At 46.8% G+C, this 23,787-nt stretch overlaps 1 protein-coding gene across 2 annotated transcripts in view; it reads left to right on the top strand.

Annotated features, from left to right (window-relative positions):
- The window catches only part of LOC149371373 (condensin-2 complex subunit H2-like), a 71,395-nt gene that overhangs the window by 43,304 nt on the left and 4,304 nt on the right, over positions 1–23,787 (top strand). The window contains exons 9-17 of one of the 2 annotated variants that reach the window (XM_089565547.1): positions 425–594; positions 5,299–5,503; positions 6,046–6,107; positions 13,261–13,414; positions 17,368–17,460; positions 19,186–19,277; positions 19,371–19,460; positions 20,512–20,664; positions 20,756–20,923. In XM_089565547.1, the coding sequence (XP_089421673.1) occupies positions 425–594; positions 5,299–5,503; positions 6,046–6,107; positions 13,261–13,414; positions 17,368–17,460; positions 19,186–19,277; positions 19,371–19,460; positions 20,512–20,664; positions 20,756–20,923 (1,187 nt within the window). Of the gene's footprint in view, positions 1–424; positions 595–5,298; positions 5,504–5,997; positions 6,108–13,260; positions 13,415–17,367; positions 17,461–19,185; positions 19,278–19,370; positions 19,461–20,511; positions 20,665–20,755; positions 20,924–23,787 lie in introns of both variants that reach the window. The other variant, XM_089565538.1, reaches the window with a different exon arrangement.

The raw sequence follows: 23,787 nt of genomic DNA, 5'->3' as shown, positions 1-23,787 counted from the left end.
GCGAAGAAAGTTGATGATGACCCGCGGCCTCGGGCGCCATCCGTGGGCGGCACCTGAAAGCTCCTGTGCATGTGCGTGGCCTCTGCGATTTCAAAGGAAATTCCCGTGTGGGTCGTGGAAACTTTGGGTGCGGCCCTTACACGGATTTTTTTTAATACATTTCCTTCGGGAAAGCAGGTTGCGGCCCTTACATGCGTTGATACGGTATCGTATACGTGCGATCGACGTGGCTAATATATTCTGCTTCCTTGACTGGTTGCATGGAAGACATGGCTGGTGGTGGAATCCTCTCTGCCACAGTATGCGAGTGAGCCCAGGTAGAGCGGCGATAACATTGTGAGAAGAGAATGTCCGTAAAGAAAAAAAAACAATAAAGGCAGTAATGTGTGGTGCCTTGACTTTCTCTCTTCACCACATTGTGCAGGGTCTCCGCTGCCAGAACCTGAGTGCCCCGATATGATTCCCTTCACTGGGGAGATCGGAGCCTTTGAGGAGTGCCCGGCCAAACCAGATATGGAAGAGGGCATCCCTGTCACGCCGGTTCCCCAGTCAATCCTTGCCAGAGGCATAAAGGAGGAGCGCATCAAGAATGAGGTGGTTACCACATGCATTGCTCTGCTGGCATTGCATCAGATCTTGGAAGAAACAAAACGAAAAGATGGACCTAATGACAGGCGCACTTTTTATGAGATTTTGTGCTGCTTGTTACACTCCGCGCACCCATTTTGCCATTTTTATTTGTAGTCAACTTCTGGCTCAGTGCAGCGGCTTATTCTGTTTTGCTTGTATTGTTTGTGTGTGTTGCCATCTGTTTATTTCAACATCAGTTTATTTTTCAAATCAGTTTATTTTCAGCATCAACACCGTTGGTGTTGAAAATAAACAAATTGATTGATTGATTGATTGAATGATTTAACCAATAATTTTTTGAAAAGTTTTGCACACTCTCTCATTTTTTTGTTCTGAAGTATAGCCAATAAGCTACAGTTTGATTCCTTACAATGCGCAGTGCATTTTCTTTGCGCGAATGAAAGCGTTAACACATTACATACAGGTCTGGTCTGCATAGTTTCAGGAACCACAACATCGGGTAAATTCTGTGAGCCATTTATTTAGGCCAGTTACAGGGGCTCCCAAATGGCAGTTCAGAGGGCTTTCAAGGTCATTAGTAGACATTTGAAGGGGGTTTGAAGCTCTTTCAGTCCACAAAGAAAGATGCGATTTTTTTTTTAAATATGCAAGCACTAAAATTTTTTTTCGCCTTATTTTCTTAGTTGTAAAAGCATAAGGAAGCTGCTTCAAAATGACTTGCTGTTTGCTGCTGAGTTTGATTCAAACGACTCATAGTTATTCCCAGTACTCTTAACAACTAAAGTTTCTAGAATGAGAAACGAGCAGAGAACAAAGATGACGTTTTTGAATGTGGTGGATGAAACTTTACGAGTGAGTGAAGCATCTTAGGGTTTATTATGTGTGTTTTGGGGAGCAAGTTAAACTGAAGTGACCTTAGCAGTTAAAACAATAGAGATTTGCAAATATTCTAGATTTCGTATACAGCTGCCTACTAATCATAAACTCTGGTCACTCGGGCTCGTCGTACAGAGTCCAGACTTTGATCAGAAGCTGTCACGCACCTCACAGGGACATGTAAAGCCTTGGTTAAAAGTCTTTAGGCCACGGAATCTGGTTTTCAGTTGCATAGTGGAGTATCTTGTGCACCTTTAGCGCTGAGGTGGGGAACAGATTCCCATCTCGCGCTCTAGAGGTTTTCACGAGCATTAGGGGTGCCGTAAATGCTGCACTACAAGGCTCGAAAGCAGAATCAATGGCCTGAAGACTTTTGACCAAGGCTGTAAATATACACGGCTGACATTTCTAACTAGCGCACAGAAATTTTATTTTTCAAACTAATTTAGACTGGGTGGTGGTGGTGCATAAGAGGGAAAAATGCCAACTAACTTCTTCTTCTAATTTTCTTTAAATTAAATCATTAAATCTTTGATGTGCCGGGATAGAACACGTTTCACTTTGTGTTTGGTGTATAATTGCTCAAGTTGTCACCATGCTAGTGAGGCACACTTATCGCCGCTACTCTTCAAAGTCGAGTAAGTAGCGTATATACTCGCGTAATGAACCCACTTTTTTTCCCGAAAAACTGACTTCAAGTTGGGGGGGGGGGTTCATTATGCGGGAAAATTTTTTTTCAAAATTTTTCGGGCGATTAAATACAATATCACAACATAGATAAAAAATGCAACCGCAGCCTTACCTCTATAGAAAAACCACGGATGCGATGTGAATAAAAAAATTAATTTCACACACTGCTTGGCTCGGTCTCGCGTTATCACTCGGCCTCGCGCTCCAAGTCGAGGCCTGCGCTCGCGTCGCTCGCAACTTCGTCGTCGTCGTCGTCGTCATTGTCCCACAACGCGTCGTCTTCTTTGCCGTCCAAACAGTTTGAGATTCTAGTTTTCTTGAAGCTGCGGACGATCACCTCGGGAGTAATTAAATTCCACGCTTCCAAAATCCATCGGCAAAGCATGTCGATGGTTGGCCTTCATATCTTGTCAGTCGGTGTCATGTCGTGGTTGCCCGCTGCCATCCACTCAGCGTACAGCCACCGCACGTTGTCCTTAAATGGTTTGTTGACAGAGACGTCAAGTGGCTGCAGCACTGAGGTTGGGCCACCCAGAATTACGGCGATGTCTGTTTGCAGCTCGCTCATTCGGCGACAGACGTCTTTGTCTAGGTGGCCACGAAAACTACCGTGTAAGGGCCGCACCCGTGTATGGGCCGCACCCCGTTTTCCCGAAGGAAATGTTAAAAAAAAAAATAAATCCGTGTAAGGGCCGCACCCGAACCTTCCATGACCCAGGCGGGTATAGCCTTCTATATGCACGCGCCGTGGCCTCCGTGATCGGCTCTGGCTGCGAACAACGGCACGCTAGATCGTGGAGCGCTTGATCGTAGAGGCCAAGCACGCGCACAAGAGCTTCCAAAAACTGTCCATGGATGGCGCGAGGCCGCAGCCGTCATCATCATCGTCAATTTTTTTTTTTCCCCGCGTCTTTCCGCTATCTACATCGGCATCAGTATCGCCAGCTCCAGCCTTTTATGTTTTCCTTCCTCCATGTTTTATGGCGTGTTAGCGCGTTCTCCGTAGTTGTGGCTTTCGCGTAGCGGCGTGCTGCCACCGAGTAGTTTTAGCACGATGGGCAAGCACGTTATCAGCTACACGGCTGGGAGTTAGCTCTCGAACGCGGCAAGCGTGCGGCGGACACGGAATTCGAGGTGGCTGAGAAGTGCATCCGATGATCGTGCTATCAAAAGGGTGCATTGAGAAACACAAGCTGCAAAAAGTGCGCTCTTCGAGGCGAGTCGTGCGAATTTCCCGAACTGTAAGAGCTGCTCTGCTATGTGATGAAAATGCGGAGCAACGGCTACGCGTTGACAGCGGACATGCCGCGCGGCTTCTTTGGGATGAGCGTGCACCAGAGCACAGCACCAGCTCACAGTTGAAATACTCCGCAAGTGACGATTGAACGTAGAGTAAATGCCGCTCATTCCCTGATTGGTGCGTTTTTGCTTTAAAACAAATTTTTTTTTTTTCGTACGTTGCGTGTATGGGCCGCACCCCGAAAATTGGCTCCCGAATCTCGAAAAAAAAGTGCGGCCCTTACACGCGTTTATACAGTACCTAAGACAAGGTGCAACGGCAGAAGAAGGGGTCCTGGTCGCCTTCCCCAGACTGTTTTGAGCCAGTCGACCATCAGTTGTGCCGACATCCACCCTTTCTCTTGGGTACGAATATGAATCCCAGCCGGAAAGGTGCCTTTTGGAAGAGTTTTTCGCTTAAATATAACGAACGGTGGCAGTTTCCTGCCATTCGCCGTTACAGCGAGCATTACGGTGCACCGCTGTTTCTCGGCACCCGTTGTCCTGACGTGCACGCTTTTTGCACCTTTCAGGTCCGCAGTGCTGTTCCGCGGCATATCAGTTTATCGCCGTTTGGTCGGCATTCCCAATCTGTGAGAGCAGGAACTTCTCCTCCCGGATACGTATCACAAAGCGATGAAAGTAACGCACTTTGTCCTCACAGTCCGCCGGCAGCCGCTGACGTAGCGTCGTACGCCTTCTCAGGCATAGCCCGTTCCGATGCATAAAACGAGTTGTCCAACCACTGCTGTTTTTAAATTCAAGAACAGAAATGCCGTGACTCCTTGCAGTGGCCCGCGCGTGGTTCTGAATGAGCTCATGAGATACAGCACATCCTTCGTTGCGCAGTCTCTTCACGTAGTTCAGCACTTCTTCCTCCACGTGAGGGAACTTCCCTTGTTTGGGCCCTCGAAATGCGCGCCGATCTTTTCTGGTAGCCTCAATTCCTCCTCTTGTTTACGCCAGTAGCGCACACACACCGGGTTGACATTGAAGAGTCGCCCGGCTACGCGGTTGCCGTACTCCAAGGCATGCTCCACGCCTTTTATCTTGAAACCCGCCGTGTAGCTGGCGTAACGACCCATCACTACAACGCACAAGTCAAAGCAGCTCCAGCAATATGGCGGGTGGCTGACGTCCAAATGCGTTGTCTTTACTTCGCTTTGCTGCCGCTGCGCACAAACGGCGCTATGAGCAAGGTTTTGTTTTGCGTTTGACAGATGGCGCTAAGCAACCAGATCATTTAAGGTCATCATCATCCCCGGCAAAAGCGCGCTGTTGCCACACCTGCGCTTGTGTCTCCGGTGTTTCTCTCGCATTAGACAATAATAATCATGCGGTTATGGTAAAGGAAAGATGCTGCAATCGCCACTCTCACTAGGAGGTCACCCGAGTTGCGCTGTGAGCGAAGGGAAGAAGAGCCGTAGTGAAGGGCTACCCCGCCGGCGTATCTCGCATTAAAAGAAGCTGGCTGCATCACGTCGCGATCTGTCGACTTTTGTTATCGTCAGCAGTGCCGGCTAATCGCGCCAAGATAACGCGAGCATGCTCCAATATGGCCCTGAAGATCGGCACGCAGCTTTTACGCGAGAAAAAAAAAAATCTCATTTTTCGAGGCGAAAAGTAGGGGGGGTGTTCATTATGCGAGTGGGTTCATCACGCAAGTATATACGGTAAATATCTGGCACTGTGGTGCAGATCTTTATTATAAGCACATATTTCAGAAGGCAAGCTGTTGGCATCTGCCGCCATGCTATCTTTCAGGGGTTGCCCTGCCTTCTGTCCTTCCACACAACTTATGCTAATGTGACTCTCTGTCTCTCTCTTTTTTTTTCTTGTTCTCTCCTTCCTCTTCTGGAGCAGGAAAATCAAGGACATGCGTTCATTATACTGAAAAAGGTGCTCGACCCGATGCAGGAAATCACAGCGAAAAACCGGCCTCTGCTTGCGCGACGCAAGGCTCGCAAGCGGGCGTTCGACGAGTGTAGCTCCTCTGGCGGTGACACTCTGACAACTGTTATCGTGCCCGTTGTTAATGTCTGGATCGAAGGGAGCCAGTACCCACATCGTAAGCCCTCTCTCCACTTACTTTTATCTCACGGGGCCTTCTTTGCTGGTCAAGAGTCGGGATCAGTTGGCGCACCACAGTTGCATGAGCAGGTGCTGCCATTTTGAAAGGCTTTTGCAAGGGGATCTGGGAACTGCTGCTGTTCATTCCGGGACCAGTAGCAGGGTTTGGACTGGAAGTGGGAAGAAAAAAAAAAAATGGAGGCAGCTGGATGCCACGGTATGCCCAGCACGCGAGTGTTACCACGTGATGCCCTCCGGGAAGGACCACAGCCAGAAGTAGTCCTGCAGGGGGAGAATGAGCGTGTCAGCTGATGTGGGAACTGGGCTAGTTTTCTGTAGGCGCATCGTGGCCTGCTTTTCTCTGGGTGAATATCGCTTTTGCCCGTGCCCGAAAATGAATCTTGCTTCCATTGCTTCTTGGTTGAGTAAGGCTGCTCGCTGTGTGTATGGATCTCAAGTGGCCGCAGCACCCACTGTGCTGCCTCTTTGCAGTGCTTGCCAGGGAACTGCGGCTGCAGAAGCGCGATAAAATTTTACCAGGTGGTGAGCGGTACCTGCAGGACACCATGAAGGCCCTCAAGCAAGCGCATAAGGAAAAGAAAGTGAGTGGGCCGCCTGTTGTTTTACACTGTCAGTGCTGCAAAGCACAGTGCAGCTACAGCGATGCTCAGTACAGCTGGTAGCATTTTGATGCATGGCATGCTGTTGGGGACCTACACTCCCTCTGACCGAGATTTCGAGAAGTAGCAGTGATACATGGCCGGCACGCCTATTCATTTCGGATTCATCCGCGCCTCAGAAGTCGTCTCCGTCATCAATGAAAATTGTAACCAGAGGGTTCAGTGACTGAATGCCTGACTGCCTTGGCCATGATTTGCAATGCTGAGAATGTTGTTTTATACCTTGTTGTTTTCATTGAAACACGCCCATGCTTCGAGAAGTATGAGTTGCAGCTGAGTGATACACTTTTGTGGGTGCACTACTTGCATAGCTTCCAGAACATTACCCGCCAAGTGTGAAACTCGTCATGTGCGAGCAGGGAAGTGAGATTCGAACTACTATCCCTGCAATATTCTTCTTGTAGTTTCTCCTAGACGCCAAAGGTGCATTCACTGACCTTATTGGTACAGCTGTACTTTTTAGTTTTCCCTGCAGTGTTTTCAGAAAAGTCCTGGATGTAACACGCCTCCATGTAGCTGTTTTCTTGACGTATTACGCAGTGTCTAAATTCCCCAATGCCAGCCCCATTGAAGCGAATTTATATTTGCAAACTCTCTGTAATGAAGGTGTTTCGGCCATCAACCTCGATATAACTAATTCACCACGCTAACTGTCTGTTAACTAGTTCTGCCCTTCTTGAAATTCAGCTGAATTGCACGAAAATTTCATAGCAGTAGAGCACGAATGAGAGGAATGCCTATGATCGTTATGAGCAAATGCATTTGACACAACGCGCCGTGCTTCTACACAATCGACGTGTGTCTGCGGCAAATGCAGCAGCGTCCGCAGCTTTTGCTTTTGGAACTTGACACTAAGTAATACCCCTGTCACACGGGCACTGTAAAGGTACTTTGAACTAAAGCTCCATTACTCCAAGGGAGAACGCGCGCTGCCACACGGACGTGCCTAAGGACACCTAGTTCAAAGGAACTTCGAATCAAGGCAGCTCGAGTTTGTCCTTTAAGGCTGCAAGGGAGTACTCTCTCTCCCAGCAAGCTAACAGCAAAAATAAATGGGGATAAGAAACGATCGATATTCTTTTCTTAAATTTACTTCGTAAAATTATTGGTCTTTTAAAATATAAGATTATTTGTTTTGTGGTGGTTCCACCACTCCATTCTCGTCCCGGATTTACAAGCGCCACGGTAACTACGACGCCATGTCGGCCATGTTGTTTGTTGTTTTCAGCAAGTACGGACAGTGGCGGACAGTAGCTAGTGATACCTTCAGTAGTGATACCATGTTGTTTGTTGTTTTCAGCAAGTACGGACAGTGGCGGACAGTAGCTAGTGACTGCCTTCAGTGGTGCAGTCAACTCCATAGATCACTCAATTCTAAGCCATAAAAAGGTCTCTGCTTCTAAATACCGATTTCCCCAGCATAAACTTAATAGAGGCGACAAAGGAATTGCGACAGTGACAGTGAATAAGCATCTCCGAATAATTAATGTTAACGCTCGAAGCGTCGCCAATAAAACCGAGCAGCTTGAAATCCTTCTCCTACAACATGACCCTCACGTTGCGGTTATAACAGAAACTTGGTTGCACAGCGAGATTACCGATGACCTCATCTTTCCACCCTCGTACAAGGTATTTCGCAAGGACAGGCCCTCGAGAGGTGGAGGAGTTGCAGTACTCATTAAAAATAATATACAGGCTGTTTCGCTAGAAGATGTACCTGATCTTGAGTGCCTTTGCATGAAACTGTTTTGCTGGGGACATTGCTTTATTTTGTATGCGGTTTACAGGCCTCCTAATGTAACACAAGATTATCTAACTAAGTTACAAGTTCACATGTCAAATTACAAAAAGAGTAAAATATTGCTATTCGGTGATTTCAACTTACCTGGCGTTGACTGGGAACTTCTGCAGCCATGTTCCGGGTACAAAAAAAACGTGGATATTGTATTCGACATTATGTTCACGCACAACTTGTGTCAAGTGGTTCGCGAGCCAACCCGCGAATTTCGCATGAGTAATTCAGTGTTGGATCTTGCATTTGTGCCCCATGTTTTCCATGATTGCAACGTGTCTGTCGCACCAGGACTTTCAGATCATCATCTTGTTAGTGTTTTCATTCCCATAAAACCGCTTGCCAAGACAAAAACATGTAAAGCACATCCTATCATGGACTTCACACGTGCCGATGACGCCTCAGTTATTGAGCATCTTGAAACATGCATTGTCGAATTTGATGGAACCGACGCCTGCGCACTCTGGAATCAGTTTGAGAAAATGTGTCACTATTGCCTTAAAAATTTCATACCTGTAAAATACAAAAACATTCGCAAGCAGACGCCTTGGATGACACGCAGTATCATTCATCTCAGACGCCGAATCAAAAGGCTAAAAAAGCATCGCGCACAGCAGAGCACAATCAACCATTTAAGAGAAAGCCTCGCCCTTGCTGTACGCCGTTCAAAAGTTTATTATTTCAAAACAACTCTGCCGAACTTCATAAAAAACGACCCGGGTAAATTCTGGCGCCACATTAGCGATAAAAAAGCCCCTATATCAGAAATGACTATCAATGGTACAACGGTTACCAACCAGCCTGCCATTGCTCACCATTTTAACAATTACTTTCACAGTGTATTTTCTCAACCAAAACCGTACGATGCACCAAGCACAACTTCAGCACATCCATCTGAAGTTAACTTCATCTCGTATGATGGTGTCGTTTCAATGTTACTAAACCTGAAAATTAAATCATCCCCAGGGCCCGACGATATTCCTAACGGTTTTCTTCGGAGGTATGCTGAATCTCTGGCCAGGTTTTTGGTTATTATATTTCGCGTGTCATTGTTAACCGGGTGTGTACCTGAAGACTGGAAGATAGCCCGAGTCGTACCTGTATTTAAAAAAGGCGACCGCCTTCAGGTGACCAATTATCGACCTATATCCTTAACGTCATCTTGCTGCAAATTAATGGAACATATTGTCGCAACTAGCATTAATGAATTCTTAGATCGCAACAACATTCTGACAGATTACCAGCATGGTTTTCGCAAAGGGTTTTCCACAGTAACTCAACTACTTTCAGTTATCCATTCATTTGCGGCATCACTTGACAATAACAGCCAGATTGACGCGATCTTTCTAGATTTCAGTAAAGCGTTTGACAAAGTTCCACACCACAGCCTAATTCTAAAACTAAAAACTATTGGACTTCCGCCTATTTTTATTTCCTGGATAAATGATTATTTAACTAACCGGAGTCAACATGTTTCAATCGGTCGGCACCAGTCTGGCTGTCTCCCAGTCACATCAGGTGTGCCACAGGGAAGCGTACTGGGGCCACTACTCTTTCTAATATACATTAACGACATCATCGATGAAGTTTGCCCTGGCGTACATATTCGATTATATGCTGATGACTGTGTCCTATTTCGCGATGTTAGCAATGAAAACGATCAGAGTGACCTACAAAATACGCTTACTAATATTGTACAGTGGTGCAAGCGCTGGGACATGACACTGAACGCAGATAAAAGCGTTTCTCTTCGCATAACTAACAAGATAAACGCTCTAGAATATGTATATAAATTAGAATCTTCACCATTGCAACAAGTAGCGTCCATAAAGTACTTGGGTGTAACACTTACTAATAACCTTTCTTGGAACTCTCACATAGATAACATCTGTTCACTCGCATTCCGTAAGCTCTGTTATATAAGGCATAAACTTCGAAACGCCCCCGCTAACGTTAAGCTCTTAGGTTATAATACTCTAATTAGACCCAAGCTTGAATATGCTTGCATAATTTGGGACCCGTATACTAAGTCTAACATAAGAAAGCTCGAGAACATTCAAAGGAAAGCAATTAGATTCATATATTCAAAATATCTACCCACTGACTCCCCCTCAGACTTGATGCATGCTAACGGTATTGAAGAACTACAGGTAAGAAGACGAAATTTTCGTTTAGATTTTCTTTCATTACTTCTTAACAATAAACTCAGACTTGACCCTTCTGCTTATCTTTCCCCAATGCCAACACGAAATACACGACACTATCACAAAGCTCTTTTAAAACCATATTTTGCCCGGACTAACTCGTTCAAGTTTTCCTTTTTCCCACGCACCATATCTGACTGGAACTCATTAACCGAACCTAATCAACCCTGAAAATCAGACGCGTTCCTCAGCCATCTTTTTTGATATTGCGTATTATGTATTTTTCCTGCTTTGTCTTGCATTGCTGTATTGTTCTTTTACTACATTATCTTTGCTGTATTGTTGTATTTTTGTTGCTATAATTTTGCTTTTTGTGCACCTGCCCTTCCTGCTTGGACCTAACCATGGTCTGCAGTATGTACATAAATAAATAAAAATAAAATAAAAAATACATCTTGACAGAAATCACCGAACACAAGGCACAGAGAAAAACGTGAACAGAATCGCAACGATCGCAAGGCCAAAGAAAACAGAGGAAAAGAAGCAAAGGGAAGAGCTGAAGAACCAAGCCGAGCCAGTTGAGCTCAGTGTGGCAAGCGTTGTGATGTTATGCTCTGTGCTTGGCAGATCATGCCATTATTGCAGTTGAAATTGCGTTGATTGAGCATAATATTAATATAAAACGTTTTTTTTATGAAAATATGTTACACTGCTATATTCTCATGTTCACTGAAGTCTGCAATTTTAATCCAATTTTTCACCGATGAGGGCGCTAAAATTGTTTTCCGAAGGTCGTTCCGCGACCGTGTAGCTTGGGCGAACTCCCTTGAAGTAGTGCTCCTTTGGTAGCGTAATGGAGCTTTAGTTCGAAGTACCTTTACAGTGCCCGTGTGGCACGGGTATAAGACTATGGCAGGTCATGTCCAAAAGCAGTACAAAACAACTGGACATAACAAAGAAGGCATGGGACGAATGTGCACTCCCATTGCCACTGCTCGGTTGCTCACATGATTCAGGCATTGACAGCAGACGCGCAGCAGGTGTGGCGATGGCGGTTAGCACAGCAACGTGAGGCGAAGTGAGTTAGCAACAGTGGACAGACAGACCGCAAGACTTTTTTTTTATTGCATAAGCAATATTACGACAGGTTTCAGCCCGTCGCGTCGGGGCGGCCGCGAGGCACGTTTGACCTTGAAGGGCGGCGCGGGGCACAGCACACTACAGCTGTGGCCGCGCTGCTGCCCTCGCCGCGCACACGCCAACTGCGGAGTGTGGAGAGGAGGATGGAGAACGGGGAGAGGGGGGGGGGGGCTATAAAATGCGTTCACTCGCTTGCCGGCTCCGTCGTTATGCCGCCTGATAAACAGAAAGGGAGGCTACGTCGGCTTGACGAAGCCAGGAAACAACAACGGGCTTCGCAGACAGATGAACGCAAACAGCGCCTTGCTAAGCGGCGCGCTCGAGACGCTGCTAGACGGGCGCACCGCGCCTCTATCGAAATCGAATTGTCTACAACCGCTGATGATTCCGAATAGAACGCTATGGATGCTTACGCAACCTACCAGGTTTAACCAAAGCTCAACCCCAGCAATTTTTTTTTTTTAAACAAGCATGCGGAAAGAGGCGGGTGCTTCCAATTCCCCGACCTCCCCAACTGTCTCCACCGCATTGCATACCGGCATCGTGTTTTCGTTGTGCAATCTGCGGTGGAGAAGATGTTACAGCTGCTGCTGCACTCGCATTATTTTTGAAATTGCATCTCCGCGTTTATGACTTCGAGTAATAGGTGTTTACAGTGAACGTTTGCTAGGCCATTTCATTATAATTTTGATTTTGGCTTCCGTTCTGCACAATACACCGAGCTTTCATGCGAAAACTGGTTGGAGTGAAAACCTCCTCGTAACAAAAAAACTCCGGACTTTTCTTGGTTTGATTACATCCAGGTTTAACTGTATGTACATGTGCGGTCGCTTTTGGTAACATACTTTCGAATCTAGTTTTTGGCGTTTTGTTATGGGAGTGGTGCTGTGGGCCAGTTTGTGCCATGATGTTTGGTGCATCTTAGTCCAAATTGCTGCTGGGCCGCTAACTCCACTGACTGCTGCTAACTACTCTGCAAGGAGTGAGTGCTGTCTTGCACAGCTCACCGTGGTTGTGTCATTGACATGGTGTGTAATGTACTGGAGTTGCGTATACTTGTGCAGATATTCATGCCGGCCAGCTGAGTGCTTTTGTTCGCTTACTTTTATGCGAAGCATATTGCTAGAGCTACCACTCACGCCGTCGCCGTGGGACCCCCACGTGACACCGTGATGTCACACCACGTGACACCGTGACGTCACACCACGTGACATCGGATGAGAGAGCCGGCCTCCACCTCACGCCGTCGCCGTGGGACCCCTAGCCGTCACGCCACGTGACACCGTGACGTCACACCACGTGACATCGGATGAGAGAGCCGGCCTCCACCTCGCGCCGTCGCCGTGGGACCCCTAGCCGTCACGCTACGTGACACCGTGACGTCACACCACGTGACATCAGATGAGAGAGCCGGCCTCCACCTCGCGCCGTCGCCGTGGGACCCCTAGCCGTCACACCCGCGCATTCCCGCGCATTTCGAACGCGCGTTCACACTCGGTGTAGGTGAAACGCTCGCTCCACCGGGCAGGCAGACGCGGCTTCCGTGGCAATCCAGGCGCTCACCCAACGCGCGTCTCGGGGTTAGTCGGCGTTCCGCTGTAGCCATGCCGTTGTCTTCCCCCACGACGAAGGCTTCTAGTGGTTGTATTAAAATGACCAAGTATTCAACCAAGGAAAGCCATGTATTACCAAGCCTAGCCACTAATATGCTTCGCATTCCCCAGGCTTAGCCAAGCTGAGCCTCAGCAATTTTTGCTTGCGACTGCATTGCATGTTTTTAATGGCACAAATCCAGCCAAGTGGTTTGTGCCATGATGGTACTTTAGAGCCATTGTAGTATTGGATGCTCGAGGTGCCCATTTTGTTTTGAATTTTAGATGGAGCATACGGTACCAGTATTGAATTCTTTAAGTGCTCGTTTTCTAAAATTTGCAACACTCTCCTTGTGCACTGCGGAATGGACATTGATGAACCGCTGGTTGTGTTGTGATGCTTGCAGGCAGCGAAGGAAGGATTCGAGCAGACAGCCAGTGATGTTGCTGCTGCTCCTGCCAGTGATGCTGCTGCTCCTGCCAGTGATGCTGCTGCTCCTGCCAATGATGTTGCTGACAATAATGACGCTCCTGACAATAATGACACTCATGACACACCAGGTTAGTGCTTGGCATTGGTGAATGTGATGGTAATTTGATAACTCATCCTTTACGCGAAGGAAGAACGGGGGGGCTTGGTCTCTGAAAAAAAAAAAAAATTATCAATGAAGTCACAATTATGCAATCTTCAGGGGACATGTATTTTTGTGTGTTATAATTCTAAATATGTCATTTATTTTCATGTAAAACAAGTCCTTGTGCACTTATGCAATATGTTATGCAAGTCTTTTGGAGAGAGCATTTAAGAAATTTTTTGCTTCGGGGAGCTTGATGAAAAGCATGCTGTTGGTTTGTCTTGACATCAAGGAATGCAATGAGGGTAAAATTGTCGTCCTGCCTATCACAGAAGTGAGGCCGCGTTTCGCAAAAGGTGTTTATGTGCTGTGCACTGTCAGCGCAGGTTGAAGAACCCTAATCTGGAGCTCTCCATTATAGCATCCCTTGTAGCCCACGTGTCGCTTCAGGACGTTAAAAAAAAAGATTAGTGGTTTTTGAATAAAGGAAATGGCACAGTTAGAGCACTGCACGGGCCTCAATTTAAGGCCCAAGCCCGGCCCGGGCCCGAGACCTGAAGCCCGAGCCCGGCCCAGGCCCGCGGCTTCAAGCCCGGGCCCGGCCCAGGCCCGCTAAATTATCGCTCTAGCGAGCCCGGCCCCGGCCCGGCCCGTTTCACAGTAACGCTTGACTTATACTGCTCTCTCTGAGCAAGTAGACTGCTACTAGACCGATAAGAAACTGGCCGAGAAAGGTTCTGAAACCACAGTTTGGCTTGCAGAAAGTTGGTTCTTTTTAACCCAGATGGAAGTTATTAAAAGTAATGCTCGCCAGGCCCTCTTTTGGACAGTGATCTCGTGCAGGTGCGCAAAGATAAACTCGGAAGTTCCGAGCGCCAAATAAAAAGGGCTGCATACGAGCGTAATAGACTACTTTGCATTCCCCCACGCTTTTAATCAGTTATATTTTGCCGCCCGCGAAGTATAAACATTAAAGCTGCCTAGCAAGCAGTGGGATGACATTTTTTTAGTGAACGCAATCTCTCAGGTTGAACTCATAGCCGAACTGGTCGCCTTTCAGGAGAAACGAAAAGCTTAAAGGCTTGAGTATTTCACAGTGTGTGTTTGAAGACTATAAGCGTCCTAAACTTATATGTTCTTCCCGAATGCATTTCTAATAGTCTATAGGTATGTTTTGGGATGACGAACGATCAATGGCCGATTAAGGCTGGTTGAATTTTACTCTTACAGATGGAGCAGAAGATAACGCGCGAACCACGTGATAAGTTACAGGGCAAAACACTTCTCATGACAACCAGGCCGAAGAAGCGAGGAGGGATAGATGTGGTCATGAGATGAGATTTACAAACTCTCGCGAGTTTTTGTGGCTATTTCATTTACGAGATGTTCCGGTCAGCCGATCAAAAAGAAAACCAAACGCGCTTTAGTTTGTAAATTTTCTCACGAAAAAAAATAAAGCTATAAAATAAAAGCTATGTTTTTGGGGCTAAAGGGCCCAAGAGGAGTCAGGCTGTGAGTGAAACCGAAGCAAAGGGCTCCGGATCATTTCGACCGCCTGGGTTTCTTCAACGAGCAATGATACTAAAAAGTGCACGGCTGTCATGCTTGCCGCCGAAATAGAAATGCGGCCGCCGAGGCTAGGAGCAAACCCTGGTTCCCTTGCTCAGTAAAGAAACTTGACCACTAAGCCACCGCGGCGCGGAAATAGGGAAATAAATGAGTCAGTGAATAAAGGTTTGTTTTTTTCTTAGCTTAGTTTTTTTTTTTTTTTCTTAACTCATAGCTCATCCGTGTCGCTGCTCCAATGCCGCTGCTTTGTACTTCACTCTGCAATAGTGAATGAATAGTCGGACACAAGCCGTTTCTGTACGGACCCAAGGCCAGCTCGATCCGCGGCTTTAAGCCCGAGCCCGGCCCGGGCCCGCAACTTCAGGCCCGGGCCCGGCCCAGGCCCGGCAAAACAAGTCATATCCCGGCCCGGCCCGCGGGCCGGGCCCGGGCCCGGGCTTTCGGGCTGGCCCGAGCCCGTGCAGTGCACTAGGCACAGTAACTGATTCAGGATGTTAAACCCCACGATTTACAAACCAGTGACTTTTTTTTTTTAATTAATGGGAATCCAATTATTGGAAGTGGGCCTAATGGGGTCGAAGACTGATCCATAATGCGATTTGCATATGGATACCTTTACATACAAATAGTGTTTTGGAACCTGTTTCTATGCAAACATAATAATAAGCATTAGCGCAAAATAATAAAGTGATGAGCTAATTTTGTTTATGCAACAAGCAGTCTCTGACTTACGTGGTTGAAAAATAAGGTTATCAGTAGGGGTGTGTGAATAATCAAAATCTCAAACATGAATAGAACATGTTTCATATTCGAATGTTTGACATCATACTCAAGAAATTGATATTCAAAATTTCTTGAATATTTCCCTGCAGTCACATACCGTGCAGATTTTCATAAAACTGTTCTAGCATCCTGTTTTACTCTGGGTGGTTAATTCTTTCGGGTCGTTGTACACACATCATACCATCCATGCTTTTAATGCGTTTTATTTGCAGGAATTGCCAGGGTGGCGTTAATTAATCAAAAAAAAAAAAATGTCACGGCATAAAAGGGGGACGTGTAATCATGGCTGTGCTGTAGTCGAAAAATTTTACAAAAACATGCTGATCCCATGTAAGGGCCGCACCCCATCAGAACCGTGAAAAAAGGCCGCCGCGGTGGCTCAGTGGTTATGGTGCTCGGCTGCTGACCTGAAAAGGCCGCGACAGTCGAATTTCGATGGAGGCAAAATTATAGAGGCCAGTGTACTGTGCAATGTCAGTGCGCGTTAAAGAACCCCAGGGGGTCGAAATTTCCGAAGCCCTTCATTCACTACGGTGTCCCACATAGCTTGAGTCGCTTTGGGACATTAAACCCCATATACCAAACCAAACCAAAACCGTGAAAAAAAAAAAAGTGTGACCCTTACACAAGTATACAGGGTGTTTCACCTAAGACTTTCTGAAATTTTTAAAAATAAGCTATTTGAATTAGATGCGCGCTTTTTCTGGCATAGCATTGTCAGTGGTCTAGTACATCATAATGCAGCTAAGACGTGCTTACTAGCAGGCTTGTTAACCTATATTTAATAGTTAACTTTTAAACTATTACCGTTGGGCTCCTTAATTATTGAGAGGCATGTAGCCCACCGTAAGTAATGTCCATATCCGTTTTTAGAATTTCGAGAACGTGATTATCCTCGGCGCTGTGGCCCATCAAATTTTGGTTATCTCGACGAGCTAGGTTCACTAGAGAGGTTGCTTTGCCTGCAAGCTTCTCAAACCGCATGTATTTTGGCGCGATGTAGGCGAAATTTGTTGGGCCACAGCGCCGACGATAATCGCGTTCTCGAAATTCTAAAAACGGATATGGACATTACTTACGGTGGGCTACATGCCTCTCAATAATTAAGGAGCCCAACGGTAATAGTTTAAAAGTTAACTATTAAATATTGGTTAACAAGCCTGCTAGTAAGCACGTCTTAGCTGCATTATGATGTACTACATCACTGACAATGCTATGCCAGAAAAAGCGCGCATCTAATTCAAATAGCTTATTTTTAAAAATTGCAGAAAGTCTTAGGTGAAACACCCTGTATATGGTACTTGCACACCTGTAGTTCAGATGACTTGACGTAGTCTGTTATTATTGCTGTACGGGGTTGAAGTTGTAAACTTTAGTTGCAGCTCTTGTTTGCCTGTCGCAGTGTTCAGCATTATGGTGTGCGTTTGAGCCCTGCCTTCTGTTCTGATGATAGTGGTCATTGTGCTACCACTTAGAAGCACATCAATGTTTTCGTGTGCTTCTGTCTTGGCATCACCTGTGCCTCTTGTCTTTGTATAGATGTCTGGTTTTGATGTGAACTTTTTTTTCCTCCATTGTTGTCACTAGCTGATGATGACCAGCCTGCGGATGACGGAAACCCAGTTGTTGACCTAGCTTGCTGTGCCAACACACAGCTTCCCGGGGAGACGGTGCAACAAGGTACACATAAGCCAGGCATCATTCGAGGTTTCATTACTTGCCGGAGGTCTTGTAAAACACTCCGCCCGGCTTGAGTCTGTCTGAGGGACTCGGGAGCTGTGTGCCTTTGAAAGTTGTGTGAAGTTTGTTAATAAAGGAAAGAAATGTTTTGAAGAGTGAACAGTGCAAAAATAAAGGATATAGAGTGGTACTGCAGGCAGTGCAAAGTGCACGAACTGACAAACATCATTTGAGGTTTCCCTAATTGCTGGACTTCTTATAAGTGTGTCCCAGGGGCTTTGTGTTGTGTGCCTGGAAAGTTGTGTGATGTTTGTTAATAAAGGAAAGAAATGTTTTTAGAGGGGATGTTGGTTTCAGTGGGGGCCAGTACACCAGTGATGAGTTTTATTTTGGCAGGGTTGGCTTGTTGGCCTAGCTGGTGCAGGAGAGAGAGAGAAAGATTTACGGCCTGTCACATACAGCTGGGCCTGAGCAAAAGAAGCATATTCACTTGGGCAAGTTGTTGGGCAATGGTGTATCATGCTGACGTCCACGTTGCAGTGTACGAAGACGTCAAGACTGGTGGTGGAATGTGGAAGGCAGGGAATGTAACGAGGGGCTTGATGTTTAAAGACCTAGGATGTCTGTGAAGGAAATGTGTGTAGCAGTCAAATCCTGTCGAACAACCACTACATCCTCTGGAACTAGAGCAGTGTCTGGCATGCCTTACAACTGACACGGCCGTTGCCCTGAACAAACATAGTGTTTTGAAACGAGCATGGAAACTGTTTTGTACACTCAAATAGGTTCTGGCTAGCTTTAGTACATTTGCGCACGTGCTAAAGGCTACCATCGATCACTTTATGCAAAGGCAGAGGGCATGCATGCCAGGCATAAAGCGCTTTTAGAGCCTTTTGACATGAGTGTGCATGCTGCATACTTTTTTTCAGCCGGTGCAGAAATGGGCAGTGACACACGGTGTGCCGGCCAGTGCCGGTGACACCAACTGGTGGCACTGTCCTTTTGCACACCTGAAAATGTGTGCCGCGTAGTACTTGCCATCGCATATGCAGAGTCACCTTTAACGGGATACGTAAATGGCAGTCATAAGAAGCTCAATAGTGTTGCATGCCCCCACTACAATTTAGAAATGCCCTTGCCTTCTTAAATTGGGAAGTTCGAGGTTAATAGCTGACGCTTTGGCACACGTTATAATTGGACACAGTAAGTGCCGTAACTGTTGTGAATGTAGAAATGCAAAGTAGATACTAGCATCAATAAACAGTAAAAAGTGCCCTCGCGTATCTGGCAGTAAAACCTCTTGCAGTTCATTTAGAGCAACCACTCTGACCTTTGGATAGCCTGCTCAAATGAATAGTGGTGCTAAAATAATCTTGGTACAGTTACCAGTGTGTCAAAGATGGGAGCCCTGTATTCTTGAGCCATGTTCCTTATTACAGTTTCCTGAGTGTGCATTCATTTTGGTATAGCTGCAGAATTCTCGTAAGTTTCATTGTACTTTTAATAAATTACCAGGTAATGTGTTTTCTTTAAATTTCCCAGAAGAGCTGCGCACTGCTGTTAAACCAGTAGAGAACTTCTGGTTTCAGTTAGTCATGCAGCACAAACTGCATTGTAGACATTGTGTTGTGATGCCTGGTAATCGCAGTGAGCCCACTACTTGGTGCTCTTTGTGGTGACAGTGCTAGCCGGTTTTGTCTTGCCTTAATGTGTGCTCTTTGACAGGGCCACCATCGTCGACAGGGCCACCATCGTCGACAGATGCCGAGAAAGATTCGTACCAGAAGTTGGTCCGTAGCTACCTGCAAGAGTTCCATGTAAGTGTTGAGGGCCTTTTGTGTTGTCATCCCCAGTGCTTGGAATTTTGTGGATTGTAGTGGATAGACTTCATGTGTTCTTTTTTTTTCCAGGAGCCTTTGTCAGAATGCCAGCTGTCCGATTTGCAGAAGAGGGTTGCCGAGTGGGAAATTCGAATTAGACCTCTGCTTGACATTGAAGAGGTAGTGTGGGAGACAATGTTCTTGAAGTGCTTCGTTTGTTAAGCGATGAATGTACTAATCGGTACTTACGGTGTTGACACACAATACCATTTCACGTCATGCTCTGTTTCCTCACTGCTGCTTCACTTTTACTGAAGTGTTCATTCTAACGCATAGCATGAAGGCTGCCGTTGAGTAGAAGACCTGGCGTTGTCCAGGCGGTGTTGTGTCAAAAAATCCACGTCACTTGTGTATGTCTGGAATGGAAATAATTGAATAGAGGATTAGTGATGTGAATTAAAGGTGGCGCATGTCTCAAACAACTTAAGTTTATAAGGAAATTGATTTTACATAAATTTGATTAAATTTCAGTGGGATTCAAACTCTCGACCCTCAGGTCGCCAGCCTGGCACTCTGCCAGCGAGGCCACATAGGCACACTAAGCTGCAGGAGATTGGAGGGGGTGGGTTGATGTGTGTGTGGTGTTGGCTTAATTCGAAGTTTACCAATGTAGTTTATGGGGGTTTAATGTCCCGTTGCTTCAGGCTATGAGGGATGTCGTAGTGAAGGGTGCCTATGTATACTCCCCACTGGCCGACCTCACTGTGGCGCCGGTTTTCCAGACATTCGTGACAAAAATGTGACGCAACCGTTTGTCGCAACTGGTGGTGTCATAACGTCTTATTTATTTACTTATTTATTGATTTATTATTTATTTCGATGCATACAAATGACCCATTGGGCATTTGTGTACAGGGCTACAAAGGTAAAAGACAATTTCTCACAGCTGTCCGTACATACACAGTCAGACGTAGCCAAGGGACGCACTGCAGCAAGAAACGCTTCAAATCTAAGCACAATCTTGTGAAAACATGTGAAAAATTTTAAGACACGTATTGTTTAAAAACGACCTGTAACAATGCATGAAATGCATGCATGCATGCTGTGGAAGCTTATTTTGTGTTCTCGTCGTGTACTACCTTGGTTGACGTTCAGATAGTTTGGACATTTCTTTTGGTGCCTCTACCGTTGGCAGTAGGGGCGGAATGGCATTTTTAACGTTGCTGTGCAGGAGCGGGAGAGCTTCAACATCCGCACCTACTGCAGCAAAGTGTTAGACCACTTCTCGGACGCGCCGTCCAAGCAGACGCTGCACTTTCGCCAGATTTGCCAGGGCCGGCCAGTCTGGGAGGTGCCGCGATACTTTGCCTCCACTCTACAGCTGGTGGGTTGTCCCTTTGTGCGGTCGTCATGAATGCAGGAGCGCCCGCGTGTGCTTAGCATTGTGCGAGCCTCATCACTCCGCTTGCATGCAGGCCAACAACTACAATGTGGAACTTGCCACGGATGGAGTCATGGAGGAGGGCATGGACACGCTGAGCCTAACACTATTGTCAAGGAAGCAGCACTTCCACGAGCTTGAAGAGTTTGACAGCCACGCTAGCACAGCCCCATCCCAAACTGCCGGGAGAGGAAAGCAGCAGGTTGGTAGCCTTGAAGATGGTTTTCTTTCTTAGAATGAGTGAAATATGGAAATGTCGCCTGCATATATATTATGTACATATAATTTTTATTTTCTTCGTACGTTTTGCTGCAGCATCATCAGCATTGTGGCAAAACACTGTCCCTTGACTTTATCAGCCAGTGCAAACTTGTTTCATTTTGGCAGAGAGGTCATACCAGATGTTTCAGGAAAGCCCACCACAAATTCATAAAAATAGGCTTTTTGGGGTAAAAAGACGGCTTCTCAGGTGTAATAATACCACTGTTGGTGAATGTCAGAGAAGTGATGAGTGATGTTACCTAGTAACTAACTACCGCCGATAGATCCCTGGTTGCATTTAGAGGTTTGTAGTGGGCCATTAGTGATAGCCATGTCAGTTTTTAGAATTTCTAAACACTGATTACCCTCAGTGCTGTGGCCCAAGAAATTTTGGCAATTCCACATGCGATTCGAAAGTTGCTGTACTGGCACGCGCAAGGCGACACCCACCTGTGCATATCACTCCGTGGCGCACAAGACCATCTCTGTCCCCTCGGCTGCAGCAGCAGCAAGCACAGCAGCATCAGTGGGATGAAGATGGTCACGTGTTACCCGCTCCACGAATTGCCGTGCACAACTGGGTGTCACCTTGGGTGCAACGGCAGCGCATGATTTTAGAGCGCAGCTCTTAGGCACCTGCTCGTGGGCTGAGCGGTGTTGCCATTGCAACCGGGCGAACGAGAGTACCGCTGCTCGCTCATAGATCGCGCCAGAGTGGTGTGTGCCATCGTCCATCACCACTGCATAGTGGAGGCAGGGTGGCTAAGGGACGGGAGGTCTGCCTGCGGCAGCACGCACTCACACAAGCTCCGCTTCGTTGGCGAGTGATGCTGTGAAATGTGCTGGATGCAATAGATTGTCCGCGTCAGCCACGCCACTTATAGCGTTCTTTCTAGTATAAACCCTCTGCTTTTATAATACATTAGAAAACAGTCTCGGCCAGTTCTTAAGAATGAGCGACGCAACCAGTGAAAATGCTTTGTCTGCCACTGCTGCTAAATGAGCTGCCTGAACAGAGGCTAGGCGACGCTTTCGAGAGGACCCTGCCATTTGCACCGCCAAAGCAGACAGAGCTGTGCTCGAATATCACATTAGGCAGTACCATAGTTGTTCTTAGAATTATTTTATGCGAATCATTTAGAATCTCGTCTTGCAAAAACCACCCAGTTTCTCCATAGTGAAGTTACCAGATTGGTCAACTGAGAGGTGACATCATCAGGGTTATGTGAACCCACAGGAACCAGTCAGAGAGCACCACCAAATCTGAAATTCCGAAATGTTCCCAAAGTTTAGCATTCGGCAGAGAGCACTTTCAATCTTCTAATTCTGAAAGACCTCCAAAACTTGGCATTTGGCCCATCTCCCAAAATTTGGGTGTTGGCCCACCACAAAATTCCCCCCTTTGGCCACCCTCAAAATTTAGTGGTTGGCTCATCTCTAAAATGTGGCAGTTAGCCCACCTGTGTTAAGCTGCCGTAGTGGGTGGATTTGCAGTTTTAGCATGACAAGGTGCCGTCGTGTAAAAAGGAGTGGGAGAATCTGGTTTGAACCAGTTTTGCCGGGAAAAGGTGGAACCCACAGGAACCAATCGGAGAGCATCGCCAAATCTGAAATTCCAAAGGACTCCCAAATTCGCCATGCAGCAGGGAGCCCATTCAAACTTAAAATTCTGAAGGACCCCCAAAAATTGGCAATTGGCCCACCCCTATATGCAACCAGGTTACTTGTTCTCCGATACAGGATACATGCATTCGTTAAGAAACTATGAAAGCCTTTATTTTTGGAGAAAACGTGGCTTCTTTGTTGAGTGCCGGTGTGCTGAATGACAGTTTGCAAGCCCACTTTTTTGTGTTTTTGTGTGCAATGTACGCTTGTAAAATTAGTGTTGGTGCAACCTCGTGTTCTTAGGAACAAACGGATGGCGATTTTGCAGATACATTGGCCCATAACACTTCAGCTCCTCTCAATGCTTTAATGCGTGCATGCTGTCTGGAGCGTGAAAGTAGAGCTGCTGCAGTATTGTCAGGGCCTCCTCAGCATCCTTCACAGTGCGAAACGGTGGAGCTCTGCAGCTACCGCATCACACCACTCACAAGTGGCAGCATCGTGGTTGAGGAGGCTTCACTGCATGAACTTCAAGCGACACATTACGAACGAACAGCTTTAGCGCATTGTGACAATGAAACCGCGCGGACGGAAACGAAGGAAACGCTGCGCTGCGGCAAAGCGTGGAAAAGAAAGGGGAGGAGGGGGGTCGGGAAGAAAACACCAGCGACGCACCAAGCAGCATCCGAGACGCAAGTTGGCTGGCTGCTGCTGGCCGATCGAGCCGCTGTCACTGCAGGCTGGCCCGAAGCTCAGAAAAGTGAAACCAAAACTTAGCGGTTAAACTGTACTCGAAGACGACGGGGCTGTCCGTTCATTGTCACATCTGCCATTGCGCGTTGTTGTCAAAGATGTGCGGGCCACAAGCGACTCTGCAGCATGGAATTCAGGTTTTAAATAGGGCTATTGCGACCCAGACGCCAGTCTTCGCGTCAGTCTTACTGGACGCGGCCTTCCTTCGGGAGCCTGTTTGAGGTAACCAATGTGATGCCCCTAGCCTGTGACCGGGAGTGATGAGTTGCGGGTTCGCACGCTGCATGCGTGATACGTGCCACGCCTTAAAGGGGCTGCGAAACACTGCTTGGGGGGAGACCGGCTATACTTCAGGTGGGTCCTTTATGTCACACAGATGCTGACTTAGAAAGAATTACAGGAATCGATGCACAGGAACGGGAGTTATTCAGTGAAGAAATTTCAAAA

The sequence above is a fragment of the Amblyomma mixtum genome, chromosome 1 (assembly GCF_055824585.1).
Source record: "Amblyomma mixtum isolate Tamu chromosome 1, ASM5582458v1, whole genome shotgun sequence".
Taxonomy (NCBI): domain Eukaryota; kingdom Metazoa; phylum Arthropoda; class Arachnida; order Ixodida; family Ixodidae; genus Amblyomma; species Amblyomma mixtum.
This window is presented reverse-complemented; position numbering and strand designations above follow the sequence as displayed.